The following is a 21,772-nucleotide window of genomic DNA, read 5'->3' as shown; positions in this document are numbered from 1 at the left end:
CCCTTGCCGTAGTTAAATTAAAAATTTGCGTTACCAAGTTTTAATTTCGAAAACATGATTTTATACGTTGTTAATTAATAAGAAAAATTAATTAACAAACACAAGTATTTGTTTTATACATATTTATAAAATGACGAACTAGCAGTATAATTAGATTAACCAGTAAATACCGTATTTCGGTGCTCAAGTAAATAAAATAACATGTACGAATTTTTTTTATTATTCAAAAAAAAAATTAGAAGTTAACAAGTTACTAATTAGTTAGAATAATAAATTAACAAACGTATTATTTTTTTTTATGTGTATTAAAATACAACTTGTTATAGAGATAATTATGGTAATTAATTAAGTAACATATAGTTATTGTATAACTAATATAATAGACTTAATTGTTATAACAAATAATTTTTAACCCAAATCGGAATAGTCGGATTTTATTATGACTTATTTTATTTAATTATTTATAAGACAATAAACTAATACACCCCAACACATTTAAAATAAAATAGAAGTTTCATAATAAGTTTTTAATTTTAAACATTTCTTTTAAACATTTTCGAACTTGTACTAAATCTCATGGCTAATTAATAAAGGACAATTAATTAGCAATGAAAAATATTTATTTGACTTGGATTCAAATATTAGTGGCATTAGTCGAATTTAATACTAAATTTACTTTTTAAAAAAATCACATTCGATCAGTTACGGAAATGAGAGCTAATTTAAAATAAATTAAACTAAATAAGTAGTTAGGACATGTTTAAAAATACCGTAACTCACAGATAATTATTTTGCGAATATTTCGACATTTGAAATTTTACAAGCAATATATCTTCAAATTAAATTATTAAAAACTATAAGTTAATGTAGATTAAAACTAGATTAATTTAAATGAAAGTAATGATTAATATCTGACAAATTGGTTCAGTCAGACTGACTGAATTGAAGACTTTTATATAACCGAAATAATCGAGAATTTAACTTACACAATAATTGGGGTGAGGGTTAGAGTATCTTAGAGTAGACTCTAATTAGTGTAATTTCGTAACTTTAGATCAGTCGACTCCATACGAGTCCAATCTGTGGACCGATCCGACTGACCTGTAGTTCGGAGCATACGCGGAGCACACTGATTATTAGCGACAAAGACTCCAGCCTTACAGGTGTGGGATATCTGAATTATTTTCTTTCGTGGGCGTACTCTTACCAGTCGATCCATCTGACCTGACATCCGCACTTTATTTTTAAGTAGTTGCATTAAAACTTTAGAGCATGTTTATCCTTTCTGCACTGTAGGTAGAATTGCATAATCCTGAAAAATTCGAATTTACTGTATTTTAGGAGTAGAGTAATTAAATAATATTATATGTATATTACTAGATTATTAGGTTATTATCTTCTTCTCGCAGAAGACATTATATATATTATTATTTTACGTGCATACGCATGCATTGGTGAGAGCTGAGCAGAGCCGAGTGACTTCGTTCCGTCTTGGTGTCACTTGGCATGGGACGGCCCGACAGCCACTGAGCCGAGGGTCACTTGATCCTTGGATGGCTTTAGGATTTATATTATATCTATAAACTTTGATTATATATCTTTTTCGATCATTTTACTATTTGACGTGAGCAGTTTCGATCTTGAGTTCTGTGGCACGATACGATTCGGGAATTTATTCCTTCCCTACATTAGGAGCTACTTTGCCTAGAATGGAAGTTCCCAAGGCCCAATGCGGGTCTTGAGGAATGAAGTGCAAGTGCATAAGGTCGGCGAGCCTTGATGCACGGGGTCGACCTCGAGTCGAGCTCCTGATTCCTATTGGTCTGGCCGGACGGTAGAGTTCTCTCCTGCTCATGAGGGAAGAGATTAACTTTTTACGACTTGCATTGTATGATTTCTCCTATTGGATATGCTTGGGTGATGAATTGTTAGGCGAGATGACACACCGAATTTTGATATAACCATCGGCTAGTGTGCTATTATCTTGTGGGCGATGCACGATGTCACTAGGCAACGTGTATCATTGCACTCTGATTACAGTCCTTGGATTATATTGTTTGGATCTTTGATCATATTGGCACGGCACGGGGTGATTTACTTTATCCATATTATTATTATTATTATTGTATTTGGGCACACAGTGCAAGGAGTACTGGATTCCGACTTGATTTATATCTGATATTACACCTTGATTTTATTTTGGGTTTATTCCGCATGTTGGCATAATAGAATAATCGCATTATGGCATCATTCAAAAGTATTATAAATTCTATTAGATATTAATATAGGTTCACACATGTGCATATTTTTAATTGTATTCATTTTATAAATAAAAGTGCTTTGACCATAGAGGGTCCCTGAGGGGATAATTCTGGGTCACATACTGGGCGATTCATCACTCACCCACAAGTTGTTTCGTGGGTTTTAGGTACAGGTTCTGGCGGTCCGTAGCAGGAGATGTCAGGAGCTGTCCCCGAGGGCCACACCACTTGACCTAGTTAGGGTTAGGCTTTTGATTAGGTTTACGAGTCTCGTATTTCCTGTGTTATATATACGGGCTCGATAGATCATGTATCCCCTTCTACATATAGTGTTATTTGGATCCGAGATGGATCGAATTATATATTATGTATGTGTATGTTTATTTATTTGCTATGTGATTGATGCTTGATATCTATATTATTTTGCTTCCGCTGCTGTTTGATTTATTATTGATGATTAGCCTTGCGTGCTTAATGATTAATTAAGCACGAGGCGATGTTGATCACACCTTAATCCAGAATTCCTGGTTTGGAGTGTGACAGGTCGAGACTTAATTAGAATGAGAAGAGGAAGATCATAATTCGGATCTCCTTAATGTTTTTATCAAAATAGACAGATCGGACGGTCCCGATCTAAACTCAAAATTTGAGTTACTTCAAGGGATTTAGACCCGAAACGGATGGTGATGCCGCGTTCGTATCATCCTAGATACGAATCTCAAAGCAAACTCCTTGTGGTTTTTCTAAATTACACCTCATGTAACTGTAGGGACAAGGACTCTGGTGAATGGTGATGCCACTCTTGTGTACTTTAAATTGGGCCAAAGCCCATAATTGAAAAAAAACTACATGGGCCTATTTTGCCTAAGTATTTGGATCATATATATATGCTAGTTAATAAAGTTTAACAAATCAACAATTAGCAAAATTTAAATATTATGTGCAAGGATGGTGCATATATTTGATAGATTTGATAACTTTAATAATCAATTAATGCTAGAATTTGATAAAATTCAAAATTTTGTTATTGCATTAGTTTAGTCTTCCATTACTGTAATGTGCCATTAATTAATTAGCCATGAATCAAATTTTATGTATTTAGAAATTATCACTGTCAACAGGTAACTAATAAAGAAATTCAGAACTGGTAACTTGGACAATTAAAGTTTCAAAATCTTATTATTGATGACTAATTAATTTTTAAATTAACCAAATTTTATATACAATCTAAATGATGGAGAAAATATCTCAGACTTTACTTTTTTATTAGTGATGAACTTCAATGTGGTTGCCACAGCTATCAAATATTTTTTTTATTAATTATATATTAAGTAGTACAAATTATTGTCATGTTCAATAATGGTCAAAATTTAAGAACAGCAATAAAAGTTTTTCATTGAATTAAGTTAGGAAAATCTTAAATCATTCAAATAAATTTGAACATAAAATCATTAACTTAATTGTAACGCTACTAAATGAATTAAAAAAGTATGTATATATATATTTTTTATTTTGATCCCTTTGCTGCTAATTTTTCTAGTTTAACATTTAAGTACATCCGAATAAAATAAATATATAATTCCACATGCTTTGGTGTAGCTTGGCATTAATTTATAAGTATTTAATATAAGTTAAATTTGACTTATGTTCAGAATTCTTTTGAGTTAAGTTGTCTGACTTTTTAAATACAACTTTAAAATCTATCAAATTGATTTCAAATAATAAATTTATCAGTTATTTTACAAATGATGTGTTTACATAAAAAATGTTAGTGCTTGCAAGCTATCTTTGTTCACCTTCTAATATATCCAAAACATTGCATTGGGAACAATGTTAATGCTTACAAGCTATCATTGTTCTGACATCCACTACCATATAAATCGATATTTTAAAAATGTACTTCTCCTAGCATCATAAATCAAAACACTCTCAAGTTTTGTGAGAGAACTCAATTCTATTTCAATTAGCTTTAAATTCGAATTATATGTTATAAATTAAAATAAATTTTGAAATTATCATTTCTACTAAAGTTGTCATGTAAATTTCAATCAGATTTATTTTTGTTTTTTTTTATGCATTTTCCATTCAATTTCAGACTACTCAAAAATTGACCGGGAGGGGCGTAACTTAGAAGCCATAGGAAATGACAATTCTACTACAGTATTTGAAGCCATAGAGAATCAACCGCTAACATATATCATCATTTTCCTTAATACACCTTGTCCAAACCGTTGAGACAATGGTAAAGAGTAAATTAAACTTATTGATGCAATTATTAGTTACTTGGAACAGTTGATACGGAATGAACCATGTCTATGTATTTTCCATATCATCATTACCTACGCATGACAATTTAAAGGCAACTTCTTCTCCAGTTTTGTTTGACCAGAGAAACTGTGCTATTATGAGAAATGTAGTTTCCTGTTTGTTCTAACTGGAGACATATTAGGATTCGCTTCCTGAGAAGGAAGTTGAACCGATCGACGAGGCCGCGCGAGTTCTCACTTTGTCTCTTCATCTTTCTCATCTCTCGCTCACCTTAGCACCTAAACCCTAAAAACCCTTCTAGTTACCGACTCAGATTCGATCTAAGCGATCGACGCCTATCTTATAAATGGTAATGTTCTATGCTTTCGCTTTCTTCCCCTGTTATTTTACTGCATCAATGGTTTCCTTATTTGAGGATAGCAATTTCGAAATAATTTTCATAATTTTGGTTTATTAGCTGCGGTGTGACTTTGCATTCGATTTCTATATGGTATGCACTAAATTGTAGTTGTTCTTTGCAATCTTCAAAGCTCATTTTTTGAGCTTGTGGCAGCCGCTTCCTCTGGATTTCGAGTTTTTGTGGTGATCTTTCGGTACCAATCGACTTTGTTTCTCTCTGAAAATTTTTTTGACCCCCTCTGGATATTTGATTTATAATTCGGATTAAATTTAGTGTTAAAATTAAAATATTTTTTTTGAATTATGATTAATAATTAGAATTACAAGTTAAAGCAACAAAAATTATAAGTCAGAGTATTGGAAAATATAAGTCAAAGCATTGTTTTTTTTATCGAGTATCCAATTAGTTAGTGGATTTAAATCTGATAAAGTATTTAAACGCAATTCAATATTTTTTTGCCCACCAACACACTCCTCCCCCCCACACGAAAATTCTGGATCTGCCGCTGTTTACAAGAATCAGTCTTTGGTCTAGTGGCAAAGGCAATGCTCTCCATGTAGAAGGTCATAGGTTCGAAACTCAAAAGAGACAATCTTTATAGATATTAAATAGTTTGGTAACTTGACCTCCAATCTTTACTCAAAAATCAACTTCAATTTACATATGGCGATATGTGGATTGAATTTGAATTTCATTGTTACATTTTAATGATAGTAATATATTTGTTTCTAACTAGGCAAAACATATTGGTGGAACTCAACTGCTATTTCACTGAAATTGTAAAAGAATTGATATAGAAATCACTAAATTTTTTATCCTTTTGTGCAATGTAGGATTGGGTAAGCGATGATGACGAACCGGTTGACTTGTCATGGCTGAGTGACGAAGAGAAGAAACCAATGTTGCCTCATATCCAAGGGCTCTCAAATGAGGTATTCGCTAATCCAAATAATTTTACAATATTATTATATTTTCTAATATGTTATGTGATTTCAATTACTAATGTAGTCTGTTCAAGATGGAGCCTCTAGTTCGAGTTTAATGCTTCACTTTCTAGAAATGGGCTTTCCAGAGAAGATGGTGGCAAAGGCAATAAAAGAAAATGGTGAGTTATTGTAATGCTCTGATTTACATTATGTTAGTACTTATACAATGTTATACAAGTAACCTGGGGCAGATTTAAAAATTCTTGATTGGGGGGTGAAATGTAAAATGCACAATATGTGGTTGGTGGGATTTTGAACCCAAACTCCACAACCACAAAGTACAAGTACATATTTAACATTTTTTAGGGGCCTAAATCATATAAAAGTATTATGTTAATAATTTTCATTTATCTCCGCATTAAATTATATTTTTCTTTAATAACAATCATCGCATTAATTATGTTGTCATTTAATAACAATCCCCACATTAATTATACTGTTCTCTAATAACAATCTCCGCATTAATTATGTTGTCATCTAATAACAATCCCCGCTAATAAATGTTTATCTGTTTATTAATGTTCAAAAAAGTATTTATCATTGTTTATGACAAGTATTTATCATAATGTCTGAGAAGTGTTTATCATTGTCTCTGACATGATGATAATTTAATTTGATTAAACATTACTTATTAACAAGTTCAAGAAAGCATTTATCATTAATTCTGAGAAATATTTATCATTATCTTTGACATAATTATTTGATTTGATTAAACATTACTTATTAACAAGTTCAATAACAAAGTTCAAAAAAAATATTTATCATTATTTTTGATAAGTATTTATCATTATGTCTGAGAAGTATTTATCATTGTCACTGACATGATAATACATTGATTTGATTAAACATTATTTATTGACAAGTTCAATAACAAAGTATTCATTTTTGTATCGTCAAGTATTTTATCCATGTAACATCAAAATATCCATCTAATCTATTTAAGTCATAAATGTTTTACTGAAAGTTGTAATTATGTCTGAGAAGTATTTATTCATGTAACATAAAATATTTATCATTAATATTTTACTGAAAGTTGCAATTATATCTGAGAAGTATTTATCTATTTAACATAAAATATTTATATATGTAATATAAAGTATTTATCATTATGTCTGAGAAATATTTATTATTGGGTGAGGAGATTGTTATTTAATGGTCCCCAGTTGTGTGGGGACGATACAAAAGAAAAAATTTTGCGGGAATAGCTGTCAAGTATTTATGAGGGGATTGTTTATTTAATGATCCCCAGTTGTGCGGGGACGATTCAAAAAATAAGAAAATTTTGTGCGGAGATAACTGATGGATTGATTTATTGGCCTAAATTGGTTATTCCAACTTAGGCCGGTTTAAATTATTCATGTTTGGTTGAGGCCTAAAGTTAAATCATACCTTAAAGTATTCCTTGTTTGGTTAATTATTTATAATAATATATTAATTATATAATATATTATTAATATATTAACAATATAACATAATAATTATATAATTATTTATTAATAATAACTATTAATAAAAAGATATTAATTATATAATATTATTGTAATAATTATTTAATATATTAACAATATAAGATATTAATTTTATAATTATATAATAAATAAAATTATTAATAATAATATACTAATTATATACAAATAAATATTATTATAATAAGTCAAGTTAGGTCACGAGGTGGAATAAAATTAAACCACCATGTGAGGTGGTTTAATTTATGCCGGCCTAAGGATCGTCTTATGCCATCCTAGTATGGCTCAATTAATAGTCGTTTGGTGGAATAACAAGACTTAAACTCCTTATTCCACCCTTTAGGCCACAACCAAACATGATGTAACAGTTTACTAACAACTTATTAGTGATTGAGTGGTCTCCCATGATTTTTTTGGTAGTTTGTGCAGCGTTTTTTGCGGAGTTAAAGCTGCGAGAAGAATTGTTATCAGTGTCCAAAAGTTTTATCAAAAAAAAATTCAATTAAATTTTTATATATAATTAAAATTTTAAAATTATGTGAGTTGTTGCACCTTTATGATTGGTTGTAGATCCATTCCTGCAAGTGACCCTGTTGTTATTACCTGTACCATACCATAGCAATATTATTATGATGGTACAGAGTACATATCCTATTAAATTGGATTATTTTTCTTTTGTTGTCTTAACTTTGAACTTTTTTTAAATAGTGATAAAATCAACTTTCTTAATTGTAGGCAATGAAAATTCAGGAGCTATTTTGGATCAGCTTCTGCTCACTTACTCGGTAACTAATTTGACATGAGAGTTCAAATGCCTTCACTTTAATTTGATATCTCTATTCTGCTTCCATTATGCCTCCTTTTCTAAAACTATCAAACTTGAATTTAAAACTTATATGTCAAAATAAAACCACTAGATATGATATATATCATTTGTGCTATGCATATGTATAAGATTTTATGACATTTTAATTTTGTTTTGATTGATATCAAGAACTTGTAAATATACACTATATATGGATAATTTATAAATGTTGATTTTTTTTTAACTTATTGGTTTACATAAAAATGAAATAGAAAAAATGATAAATTTTTATGTGCATGTAGTGAAAATAATATGGATCACATTTGACGGTTTTATTTTGGCATATAAGTTTTAGATTTGTTATTAGAAAATTAAAAGATGTGTTGTATAGAGCCTCAGTAAAGATAAGTGCATACATCTTCTCCATACTTGTTCCTCTTTAAAGAAGTTCTAACTGGTACTGGTCCTTATCTTTTCAGAGAAGAAAGAGTTAGAAAGGAATGCAGTTTCATAGTATTGCCTATCATGATGAACACGAAATAGTGTCAGGAAAGAAATACCAGCATGTTTCCATCATGTTTGGGTTTTTCATGAAATTTTTTAAAGTTCTTTATGGATACCCACATAAATGTGCTCTCCTGTGAGCAGTTTTTTTTTTTTCTTTCTTTTTCCTGAAATAATGTAGGTGCTTGATGGAACTCCATCAGGAAATGAGGAAAACGTACCGAGTGATATAGTATGACAGCTAACTCTGTCTGTATTATAGTCATCTTAAAAGTTGGAAATGCTTTTTGATGACCATTGCCTTATGCTAGAGACTGTACCTTAGTATAACAGTAATTGTGTACCAAATTATAAATATGTTGTCTTGTGCACCTTGCAATAATTTACTGGAGACCACATGTTCAATGCACTAAACTTGGTACCAAAGATAAATCACTAAAGAAACACAATGAAACCAAACAGTGGTTCAATAGATGTACCAAAGGGGTCAAGTGCTGGCATGTGCTATCTGTTTATTAACACTTAGGAGCTTATATGAGAATCCCTGGGTTGATACCAGTAAAGTTATTGTAGACTGGTAAAGACATATAATATCAGCTAGGATAATTTACACATCTAACTTTATTGTTGTCAAGCATGATCACTGTTAGAGCTAACCCTTGATATTGAATTTGAACCTTTCTAATATAGCATGTCTAGTAGTTTAATCTGCTACGGGATTTTGATGAAACTGTGTATCGATATTTTCCTGTGACTACCTCAGACATATTATATTAACTCATCTCTCAAATTTTATTCTTTATTTGTAATAGGACCTTAAATTGGAGTTTAGTAAGAAACTGCAGAGGCTTATAGAGATGGGTTACAGTCGAGACGATGCCACATCAGCGATCGAAAGATGTGGTATGCTTCTTCTGTCAAAATATTTTTTATTCTTGACCAGTAATTGTCTTTATATGTAAATGTCTCTATGTTCCATGCATTTTCTTGTTAAAGTTGTATAGTGTATTTATGCATGTGATTTTGTTGGCAGTACAATGTAGGTGAATAATGCACATACTGCTTCATTTCTGATAGGTTACTTTGATCTCTACTGGTACTACTATGTGCAAACAGGAATTTATCAACATGTGATTCTGAATTCTATATTATTTTATGTGGTTCTTTTTGTCGTTGTTCTTTTTAAACCTTTTGTTCCTACAGTCCGTTGATTGGTCGTTTGTTTTGTATTTGTAGGGGAGGATGCGGATGAAATAGAGCTAGCTGATTCAATTCTTGCTGCGCAGACAGCAGAGAGAGAAGGTGGATTTGGGGAATATAATGCATCCAATGAAGATGAGGTTATCTTTGGGGAATATAATTGACCCCCATTCATTTTTCAAAAATTTTGTGTTTATGAATGATTTTCTATATAGTTTAGAATAAAATGCTATGGGTACTTTAAAATTGATACTCACACAGGTTGAAAATTTTATGTAATTGATCCCCATATATTGAAAGTGTAGCCCCACCCATGGCTTGTAATTGAAATTCTATTGCCTTTGATAGTTTCTCATTTACTATGTATACTTAAAAAGCTTCTCATTGGATGAATTTGCAGAAACACATCGACAAGTATGACCCATTCTTACATAACAACAAGCGGCAGAGGTACTCAAGCAGCAGCCGACATAACAGCACCCAAATGCATGAGCGTCTCAAGCGGGTGTCCTGTCGACCCAGCACAAGTAGTTGCCATGGTGGAGATGCTGACATGGATAGAGAAACAAACCCAATGGTTGGATTTGGTCTCCCCACAGATCCAGGTCGTCAGATGTTCCGGGAGCTTCCTAAGGAAACTGGGGGCCCACCTTACTTCTATTTTGAAATCGGGCCACTTGCCCCCAAGGGCGTATGGGACAAGTTTGCTAGAAATTTGGGTGTTGCACCAGAGTTTGTAAACTCCAAGTTCTTCTCTGCTACTTGTAAAAAGCAGGGCTACCTCCACAACCTTCCAATAGCAAATCGGTTTCAATTGGAACCGGTGTCAAAAAAGACAATCCTAGAGGTGTTCCCTTCAGCACGAGCACACTGGCCGCCATGGGACACCCGCACCCAATTCAACTGTATTCAAGCATGCATCACCAAAACAAAGTTGATAGAGCAGATTCAAGCAAAGCTGGTGGCATCCCCTGACCCGCCACCAGACACCGTGAAAAATTGGGTAATGTACGAATGCAACAAATGGAATCTTATCTGGGTTGGTCAGAACAGGGTTGCACCGCTTGAGGCAGATGAAATTGAGTTCTTGTTAGGGTTTCCGAGAAACCATACACGAGGGGGAGGGGTCAGTCGCACCGAGCGGTACAGGTCCTTAGAGAACTCATTTCAGGTTGATACAGTTGCATATCACTTGTCTGTACTCAAGGACATGTTCCCAAATGGTATAAGGGTTTTATCTCTCTTTTCCGGGATCGGTGGTGCTGAGGTGGCACTCCATCGATTGGGGATAAAGATGACTGCAGTGATGTCGGTTGAGGTTTCACCAATCAACCGTACCATATTGAGGGGTTGGTGGGACCAAACAGGGCAGAAGGGAGAACTTGAGGTGATTGATGATATTCAGTGTGTCGATGATGCGGCTTTGAAGGGCTTTATTGCTAGGCATGGAGGATTTGATCTAATTGTAGGAGGGAGTTCATGTAATAACTTGACAGGTAGTAACAGAGATCATCGAGGTGGGCTCCATGGAGAGCGTTTATTTTTTCACTATCAAAGGATTTTGGACAGAGTGAGGTATCTCATAGGTAGACACTAGCTGGACTGATCTTCTTCTTAATTTTCATAGATTTTGTTTACTGGTGGTTGCACACATGCATCCATGTCTTTACCAGAATTGAAAGCAGAAGCTAGAGGTAATAAACAAAAGAGACAATTAAGCAACAAATAGTGATGATTTTCGAAAAGGCTGTAAAACCTGAAAGGTTGATTTATACACAGTTAGATGTTGTGCTCCTAATTGGAGCAGGTTAGCAGGTTTGTGATTTAACCTCAGTTCCTAATTCCAGATTTATGGGTCCTAACTGTAATTCAGGAAATTTCAAAATGAAACCCTACATCTAAATTTTGTTGTCTTGTAATGGGATCTTACCAGTTGATTTATTGCTCTTTAATTTTGGGTTTCAGTTCTTGTTTGATTAGCTTTCACTTGTCAGGTTTACTCAGCCTTTTGGTTAATTTTGGGTATTGTTAGGAATCGGTAAAGTTGTACCTAAACAGAACTGTGCTTTTATCATTTTTTGTGTAATGTATGGATATGACTTGGTCGTTTCATAGTAATTGAACTGGCGTTACATATACCTCTTTTTTCAGAAAAAAGAAAAAAGTTGCAATGTGTAGAAAATTATATGTGTGTTTATTTGTTCTAATATACTGGTTATTGTAAATTAATTACTGTGATGTGACCTCATTTCTTAACTTGATATATTAATTGTCAAAGGAATCTCCTCTGAATTGCTATTTAGTCATATTATGATGTATGGTTTTGGTGTAGTGATTTGTTTCTCTTTAATTAATGGAGTGCTGATGCTGGAAGAATGTGAATTTATAAACAGGTAGTACATTTATTTAGTCTACTGATTTTGTCAATGAAGATGCATGTTAATTTATTACTGCTTTCATGGAATTCAAGACCTATATAATTCAGATTGAAAACTAAGATCATGCTACTATATGTCAAGTCAACAACATCCTAAATTTATAGCTTACTTAATCCAATTTCAGGCCGTATTAATTCGACGGATACTGAGACAAGTATTGTACCGAGGATAATGTATAGTGCAATCAAATACAAATTGACAAGAGATACATTTCCCTCGTAATAAATCAGAAATTAACAATCATCATTACCAGTCTAAAATAACATCAATTATACAATTAGTACATATGAGGTTAACCAGTACAAAAAGGTGTTAGTATCGAGCAATGACACATTTTATAAAGGCAAATTAATATTAGCCCTAGTGGAACCCTCATTTGTTGATTCAAAGAAAGGCTAATCAACGATATAGTTTATAGAGAATTAAGTCGAAGAATGTAAATCATGAGAATTAAATAAAAGAGGATTCAAAGCCCGTATATGTGATTTGCTTGTGAAATAAACAAGCAACATGATAACCATGCGAATTTAACAAAACAAATATCACAACAATAAAGATAAAAGAACATTCAAGAACACAATCATCGACTTCATTCAGGTTAACTACTACACAAGTACACATAAGACACTTAAAACCGTCTTCAGACACATCACATATCCATCAGTAGATGAATGAATCACAAACCATATACCCCAACAGCACAAAACACTACCAAATTAGACATGTCAACTCGTCTCATCTAAACAGCAAAAGCAAGCAACCAACAAAATAATACGAGGGGGGAGGAAGCTCTTAAAGAGTCTTCACACTAATTAATAACACTAACACATTAAATCTCAAGAACTTAAGCCAATGGCTTCATGAAACAGGATGACGAAATGATATGAATCTCCCATCCTAAGCCCTCTCACCACGGATGCGGCGAGCGAGCTGGATGTCTTTAGGCATGATGGTGACACGCTTGGCGTGAATGGCGCACAGATTGGTGTCTTCAAACAGCCCCACTAGGTACGCCTCAGCTGCCTCCTGGAGTGCCAGTACAGCATGGCTCTGGAACCTCAGATCAGTCTACATGATTATATCAATACACTCACCCATTAGCAATTATATACAATTTTTATGAACCAATTTTTACAATCAATTACAAAAGGTATTGTATAGAACATGTACCTTAAAGTCCTGAGCAATTTCCCTGACAAGCCTCTGGAAGGGAAGTTTCCTGATGAGAAGCTCAGTGCTCTTCTGGTACTTACGGATTTCACTGTTTCAACAAAGGTATCAAGTTAATTACTACCATTGGTACAACAGCTTGAGATTTCCACACCATTTAATGACTAAAATTTCAACCCAATATTTTCTATTGCACGTATAACCATTTCATCCACATAATAGGGTGTTCAATTCCATCATAATATAAACAAGGTATAATCAATGTCTCTAGAGCAATCAAGCAATTTTTACCATAAAAATTAAATGTGAACTAAGCACAATAGCAAAAAATTGTGGGGCTAAACCATAAATGATAACAGCATCATACGACCAAAATACCAGTAGTTACTGGAAACAAGTTAATGAGGACAAGTGAATACATACCGAAGAGCAACAGTACCAGGACGGTAACGGTGAGGCTTCTTGACTCCTCCAGTTGTGGGGGCAGACTTACGTGCAGCCTAAAAGGAGGAGAAAAATAAACAAAATGATTAAGCATGGAAGGAAATTCAACATTCATAAAAGAAAGGAAACAACCTCAATTAACAGTATTGAAAAATTCTTCCTTGGCAACTAATAACATCTTAATAAATTTTTCTTAGGATTATTTTAGTAGATGATCAACACCAATACATCATCAGAAACATAGATGATATTGATTTTCTAACAAAAACTATATTACTTGATTAGTTAGCAATCAATTTGAAGGGTCAAAAGTTCGTTGTAATTGCAAAAATACTGACATGCCAACTATAATTACACAGGAAAAGAACAAATTAAAAGCACAAATTGGATTTGAACCTTGGTAGCAAGTTGCTTGCGAGGAGCCTTTCCTCCAGTTGACTTACGAGCAGTTTGCTTGGTACGGGCCATCTGTCATATTAAATAAACAGAATCAGAAATGTAAATATGCATCTGGAATTTAAAAATTACAGTAATCATTGAATTAAACAACTGAAAAACTTTATTAATTTAAAAATTACAGCAACCCAATATGAAAATTATCAATTATTAATTTTCCTTCCATCAATTTTGCTAATTGTGTCAGAAGCACATCAGCATATAATTCTACCACAGGATTTAAAGGTTAAATCTTCAAATTAAAAGCTGCTTTTGTGCATATAGCTTGACATAAATTAGACAATTTGTGAAAAACACTAGCACAAATCTCATAATTAAGACCACACTGAAACCCTAACTACACTACAGAAATCCAAAAGGTACTCTAATTTAAAAAACATAAGTACCTAATTCCCCAAAATACAAATAATATATGTAAAAAATACTTCTAAAGTAGCTACCGTTCAATTCGAAATTCCATAGTTATAATTAGTAATAGAAGGGGAGCAATTAATGAACAACGGAGAATCAGAAAGAATTAACAATAACTCCGAAACCCTAATTAGACTACAATCAAGAATTTCCCCCAAACTACGAACTAAATTAATAATAAAACAGAGATTCAATTCAACTAACTGTAACAATTATATAATAAAATACTAAATTAAACAAAAGGGAAAAAGTGAAAGAAAAATAAAGAAAAAAGAAAAGAAAAGTACCTCTTAAGTTTTTCTCTTGCGCTAAAGAGTAAATCTGATCGGAAAAATTATGAAATTAGGAGGTCGAGATGTATTTATACCGAGGGGTTATTTCATCTGACGGTTGAGATTACGTAAAACTGTTTTTTCTCTGTAGGCGTCGAACGGTCGGATTTTGCTTTGTTAAAGAGATCCGGATCGATACTAGAGAATTCTGCGCTCTGATTGGCTAATGCGAGAGTCCACGGATCGAGAGAACGGGTCTTGGTAAATGCGTGTTTACGTGTCGTTTGGTTTGATTGAATTAATTTTGTTTTAGTTGACGAAATTGACCTCTTGAGGTCGTCGCACGGTCAATGGTTTTTGTGGAATTAGAATGGGACCACTAGGAAGTAAGTGGGGGTATTTTGGGGAAATTGAAAATGGTTAGTAACCGGGATTACAGGCACATGGATATTACAATTGGCCTAAAAAGGGGTACATATTTTAACAGAGAAAGTTTTACTTAATGCAGCGCAAAAACTAAAGAATTACAACAGTGCTTCATATGCTTTGTACGCTGCATGAAGCTAAAACTGCTCTGTTAAAATCTTTCACCTAAAAAGGGCAGGGAAGAAATTTACTGCCCAAATGAGTTTTCGTTCACATTTTATTTTCACAAAACATCCACCGTTTAGTTTTACTTTCTATTTTAGTTTCACAAAACATCCTCCATTTGGTTTCCTATAGTAGGATGCACCAACAAAGCATATATTTAGCGTCTATAAAATAAGCAAATTTATTCATGCAGGTATGTTTGGATTGGAGCTAGAATAATGAAATTTGAGATTAATAAATTAGAATAAAAAAAAACAGAATATGTTTAGATGCGAACTGGAATAATTAAAATAGCAAAATTTAAAATTAGTAGAAGATAATAGAGAAATAATGGTGATTTTCATTAGTGTGAAAATGGTGCTATTTATATTTGTAAAAATATTATTTTTATTGTACATTTAAAATAGTGAAAATGGTGACATCAGAAGTTAAAATTGCATAAATAGTAAAAGTGATAATTAATGTTGGGGGAATTTCACGTATACCCCTCAAAAACTTCAAAATTACGTATTTCCCCCTCTAAAGTTTGAAATTACATATTTTCCTCTCTAAACTTCAAAAAATCACAAATTTACCCATTTTGTTGTATTTTATATTAAAACTCATTCTAAAATCTTAAAATACCCATTTTACCCTTTATTAAAAACATATAAAGCCCATCAAACTCAAAATTGAATCTGGACAATTTTTCTACCGTCCAAACTGCTTTTAAATATGCGTGCGCAAGATCAGCACGAATCTTGATGAGAACACGCACGTATATTGATGTGACCTGCACAGATCTTAATGCGATGCGCACCAATCAATATTGCTTTAAGATCCGTGCATGCTAGATCAACACGAAATTGAAGCACTATGCACATATCTTAATGCGATGCACACAGATCAAACAGTAGATGAACCCTTTAGATTTAAATTTGAGTTTGATGGGCTTTATATGCTTTTAATAAAGGGTAAAATTGGTATTTTAAGATTTTAGAATGAGTTTTAATATAAAATACAATAAAATGGGTAAATTTGTGAGTTTTTGAAGTTTAGAGGGGGAAATACGTAATTTCAAACTTTAGAGGGAGAAATACGTAATTTTGAAGTTTTTGAGGGGTATACGTGAAATTCCCCCATTAATGTTTGCAATTGTTTGCTGATGATAGCATAACCCCATACGTCACACGTCACTAAATTAATTAATTATTAATGTTTGCAGTTGCCGACTCTAAAAGGAGATGAGCTACATACCATGTAATAATGTGACGTGTGAGATTATGCACTTTATATCTCTCTAGAATTAGGAAAAGAAATTCGCTTTTAATATATATATATTGAAATGAGATATCAATATATCATGCTTTGGGAAGTAAAAAGAGTATTTTATTTTTCGCTTATAATTTAATTTTTAAAGTTTAAATAGTTGATTCAAACATTCAAACATGATTTTTATATTAAAATTGTGTTTGAAGATAAACTTACATTTTTTTATTTTTTTACTATTTTTTAGAATTTTTAAAAATCTCAGTTTTTCATTAAATAAAAAATTCAAAACAACAATGATTTTAAAAATTATAAAAAATTATAAAAAAATAACAAAAAAATTCAAAAAATGTAAAATTTGATCTCCAGAAAATACTTCCAAACATGCACGGTTGAAAAATGAGTTTATATATAGTTTTGCAACCGTGTTCGTAAGAGTCGTGTATAATAAGATCGGTAAATTATATACAGTTCTAAAACTGTGTATGTTTTTCAAAAGTTTCACAATTTTTTTTCGTCAAAACACATCATACACAGTTTTAAATGTAAAATTGTATATAAAAACCCTTACCCTAGATGGTTTTTTTAAATTTAAGGTTACAAAATATATAATATATGAAAAACATTAATCCGACACAGTTCATAATATATAATATATAATGAAAAGTAAGACTAAGATATATACTATGCATTTTCTTCATATAATGGTCTGTAATATGAATTAATATATCTAGTTATAAAGTCCAAACAATTGATATGAAACGTTAAACATTATCTTCATATAAAAATATATTTGTAGATCAAATTTTACATTTTCATATTTTTATTACTATTTTTGTAGCTAAGTAGAAAATCACTTGATCAAGATATTCTATACTATTCAAAGATAGTGATTTTCTACTCTCTCTTTTTAAATATAGTAAAAAGTTTGAATAAATACCATTTCTTATTATCATAAATAGATTTGAATTCTCTCCTCAATGAATATTGATTTATAACTTTCTCTCTCTCTTTTTAATTTATTTCAATAAATTAGATACTCTTATCCAAGATCCACGTATTAGTCAATGGAATATTCTATAGAATATTTCCTTATCCAATACTCAAAAGTATGCTCCCACTTTAATCACAATAAGCTATAATAAAATGATAAATTGATGTAATGCCACGGCATTTAGGTAACATACTCATTTAATTAAAATGTTTAATTAGTTAAGAAATCCAGACATAATTTAATCCATTAAACTAATCAAAATATAATTAAAATCAATTTAAAGACCCAAACAAAAATAAATTAACCTAACCCACAAATTCAAGCCCAACACCCGAATTAATATACAAATGCCTAAGACACGTTCTTCTCCGATTTTTTTATTTATATCCAAAAAATAAATTAAATTTTAAAAATTAACCGAACCGGCTCCTAAATTTGAAATCTACCCAAACCGGTTAACCGGACCAAATTTCCGGTTAACCGTTAACCGGACCCAAACCATGGGTCCGGTTAACGGTTAACCGGATTCGTTGGTTCGCTTAACCGTTAACCGAACCCAGATTTTTTTTTTTTTACTTTTTTTTTTTGCTTTTTTTTTTTACTTTTTTTTAAAACAGAAAATTTTTAATTTTTTAATTTTTCTATTGAAAATATACATGAAAATTCGTATTTAGATTTATCAAATTTACACCAAAAAATTTTGTAAATCAAATATGAAATTTAAAATTATAGAAAAATACACATACACATACACATATACATATACATATAAATATACATATACATATTATTTTAAATTTCAAATATAATATGTATATGTATATGTATATGTATATGTCTATGTGTATTTTTCTATAATTTTATATTTCATATTTGATTTACAAATTTTTTTGGTGTAAATTTGATAAATCTAAATACGAATTTTCATGTATATTTTCAATAGAAAAATAAAAAAAATAAAAATTTCTGTTTTAAAAAAAAGTAAAAAAAGTAAAAAAAAAAAAAAAAAAAAAAATTGGGTTCGGTTAACGGTTAAGCGAACCAACGAATCCGGTTAACGGTTAACCGGACTCTTTTAAAGGGTCCGGTTAACCGTTAACCGGAAATTTGGTCCGGTTAACGGTTAACCGGGTTGGGTAGATTTCAAATTTAGGAGCCGGTTCGGTTAATTTTTAAAATTTAATTTATTTTTTGGATATAAATAAAAAAATCGGCGTTCTTCTTCTCTGTAGTATTTTATTTACCTTTTTTATTTTATTTTCTCTGTTCTTTCTTCACACAAAAAGAAATCCAACACATAAACGATGCATGATATCTATACAGCTTGATTTGATTCTTGATTTTTTTTTTTTATAATTATTTTCTTGTCGTTTTATTTCATGTATAATTCGACCCTATAATCGGTGCAAGACACCTACACGGGTCATGTTACGATGACAACTCCAAAAAGGAACCATAGACGTTTCAATGGTTGAAGTAACGATAATTTTGAATCTCATACAATTATTCTGTCAAATCTTTCCTGCATTTCATTTTTCCTTCCAATTAAAAATAATTAATTCCATGAATATATATAAATAATATCATGAATTTCTTTTCTGGATGCATCTACCTTATTTTTACTACGAGTTATAATACTGAAGCAAAATATATGAAGTTAGAAAAATCATTATTATTATATAATTTAATGGTCATCAGAAATGGTACCCTCCTTTAATAATTTACTTGCAATATTTTCATCTAAATATTATAATGTTTTCCTTATCTGTTAATTTATTTTCCTTATATACATTTAATTTATATTGATAGACATATATTGCCAAGTGTTGATGATGCATTTCTAAATCTGTCACATGATTCAAAAATCCAAGATTTCATTGAGTAATATCTATATATACATCATTAATAAGATTTCATTCGTGAAATTAATCACTCGTTAAAAATATCGTGTTTTTCTTTTACTGTCTCAACCGAACTTAATATAGGTTCATGTTTTTCACTTAAATTAATAGAGATGGATTTCCTAGATTGAACTTAATTTATTAAACTATCGAAATATTTACATTCATTTCTTGTCTCAGCCGAATTAAGTTAGTGTATTTCTTTATTCAACATCCATTAAGTTTATAGGATTATGTTAATTTCTTAGATTGAATAAGCCTTCTTTTATTATTTATTGAATAATCTGTTGCCAAGATAAATCAGTTAGAGAATTAGTGATTAATTCCTTTGTTTAATGCTTCGATTAATTGTTCGACTTTTCGGAATTTTAATGACCTCTTTTCTTGTGCTTTTATTCTCTGCTAGAATTTTTCATGAATTTTTTTCCTTCGGATATAATATCTATTCATCTTTTAAACTTTAATGATTCCTTATGACAACAAGTGCGGGCTTCCTAGCTAGACTTTATAAAACTATTTTACTTCCCTATTGTCATTCACATGTTTATCATTATGGCATTAATTGAATTTATGCATGTTATTTTTGTTAGTTTGTAATAATCTAGAAGTCAATAATACGATAATTTATCATAAAGCTTTGTTCATGAATTGGATGATTAATATCATTTTGTTGCCTTGAGTATTATTGAATTTATGGATCATTTCGAGTTCATGACTGAAATTGTGAAACTCCATAATATAGATGATATATACTCTTAATCTTAAAAGGTCACTAACCAATGTAATTAGCAGGAACACTAATTACCGCTATAAGGTTAGTATGTGGATTAAAAGATGGTTAAGTTTTACAAACCACCTGACACGAGATGTCATTTTAATCACATAGATACATGTTCTAGGAACATGGTATTTGACAGACCCCGAATGAAACATTAAATAGAATTGTGTTCGTGTCATTAATGATTTTCATTCAGTGTCACGTTCTAAAGTATGAGGTATTTATCGTTCCCACTAAGAAATATGTATGTGTGATTGCTATCTACCGCTGTCCGTAAAAAGCAGTCATAACGGTAGCTTTTCCATATGTATAGCTTAGCTGAGGAAGTGATAGTTTACCAAGAATACTATTTGTCCATCGTATCTCTATACGAGCTATAGCATCACTGGGCCCCTTGATAGAGTAAGATTATCAGCTAGCGGTATAATGACAAGAGTAATTATATTTGATAATCTGCTCAAGATCAAGAAAAGATTAAGTTAGCAAGGATGACACACATCTACCTTGAAACTAATCTGATAGCTATGAGACAGAAGAACAGACACAAGTAAATTGTTTACTGGATCGTGATATTGTACAGTACAGCATCATCTGTGTAATTGGATGGTCATGATGTGTTGCCAGACGCCACCCATGATTATAGAAGTTAAAACGGTTTTAACTCTATTTACCAACATAACACAGATCCTATTGGGTCACACCATATAGGAGTTAATCGGAGAATCTTATTTTGATTGATTATAAATTGGTTATGATCAATGATAAGATGGTTATAATTAATTATACATGTTATAATTAAATTATAAATGTTATGTAAAAATAACAAGCAAAAACATTGGTTAATTTATAAACGTGTATGACACGTTGTATAAAAGTTAACCGGTTAATTTATAAATGTGCAGGACACATTGTATAAATTATCGAAACAACAACCGCAAGAAAAATATATATAATTATTCAGAATAATTATACAAATATTATTTGTGTTCGGGCCGAGGGCATTCGGATCTTTTCAGATTTGTCCTTATCCGCATGACATGTCATCGATCCTATCCAGATGACACGTCATCGACACCGAAACAAATAACCGAAAGAAAAATATATATATAATTGTTCAGAATAATTATACGAATATTATTTGTGTTCGGGCCGAGGGCATTCGGGTCTTTTCAGATTCGA

The 21,772-nt window shown here is 31.5% G+C and overlaps 2 protein-coding genes across 2 annotated transcripts; one reads left to right on the top strand and one right to left on the bottom strand.

Annotated features, from left to right (window-relative positions):
* Positions 1–9,407: 9,407 nt before the first annotated feature.
* LOC144560608 (DNA (cytosine-5)-methyltransferase DRM1-like) lies at positions 9,408–11,547 on the top strand. Its single transcript, XM_078309849.1, has 3 exons — positions 9,408–9,593; positions 9,927–10,030; positions 10,291–11,547. The coding sequence occupies exons 1-3, from the start codon at positions 9,548–9,550 to the stop codon at positions 11,485–11,487; spliced, it is 1,347 nt and encodes a 448-aa protein (XP_078165975.1). The 5' UTR covers positions 9,408–9,547; the 3' UTR covers positions 11,488–11,547.
* A 1,348-nt stretch (positions 11,548–12,895) lies between these two features.
* On the bottom strand, positions 12,896–15,331 carry LOC144560374 (histone H3.3). Its single transcript, XM_078309554.1, has 5 exons — positions 15,097–15,331; positions 14,339–14,410; positions 13,922–13,998; positions 13,499–13,589; positions 12,896–13,396 (listed from the first exon to the last, which is right to left on the bottom strand). The coding sequence occupies exons 2-5, from the start codon at positions 14,408–14,410 to the stop codon at positions 13,226–13,228; spliced, it is 411 nt and encodes a 136-aa protein (XP_078165680.1). The 5' UTR covers positions 15,097–15,331; the 3' UTR covers positions 12,896–13,225.
* Positions 15,332–21,772: the final 6,441 nt, after the last annotated feature.

This window comes from Carex rostrata, chromosome 10 (assembly GCF_964058835.1).
Source record: "Carex rostrata chromosome 10, lpCarRost1.2, whole genome shotgun sequence".
Lineage (NCBI taxonomy): Eukaryota > Viridiplantae > Streptophyta > Magnoliopsida > Poales > Cyperaceae > Carex > Carex rostrata.
This window is presented reverse-complemented; position numbering and strand designations above follow the sequence as displayed.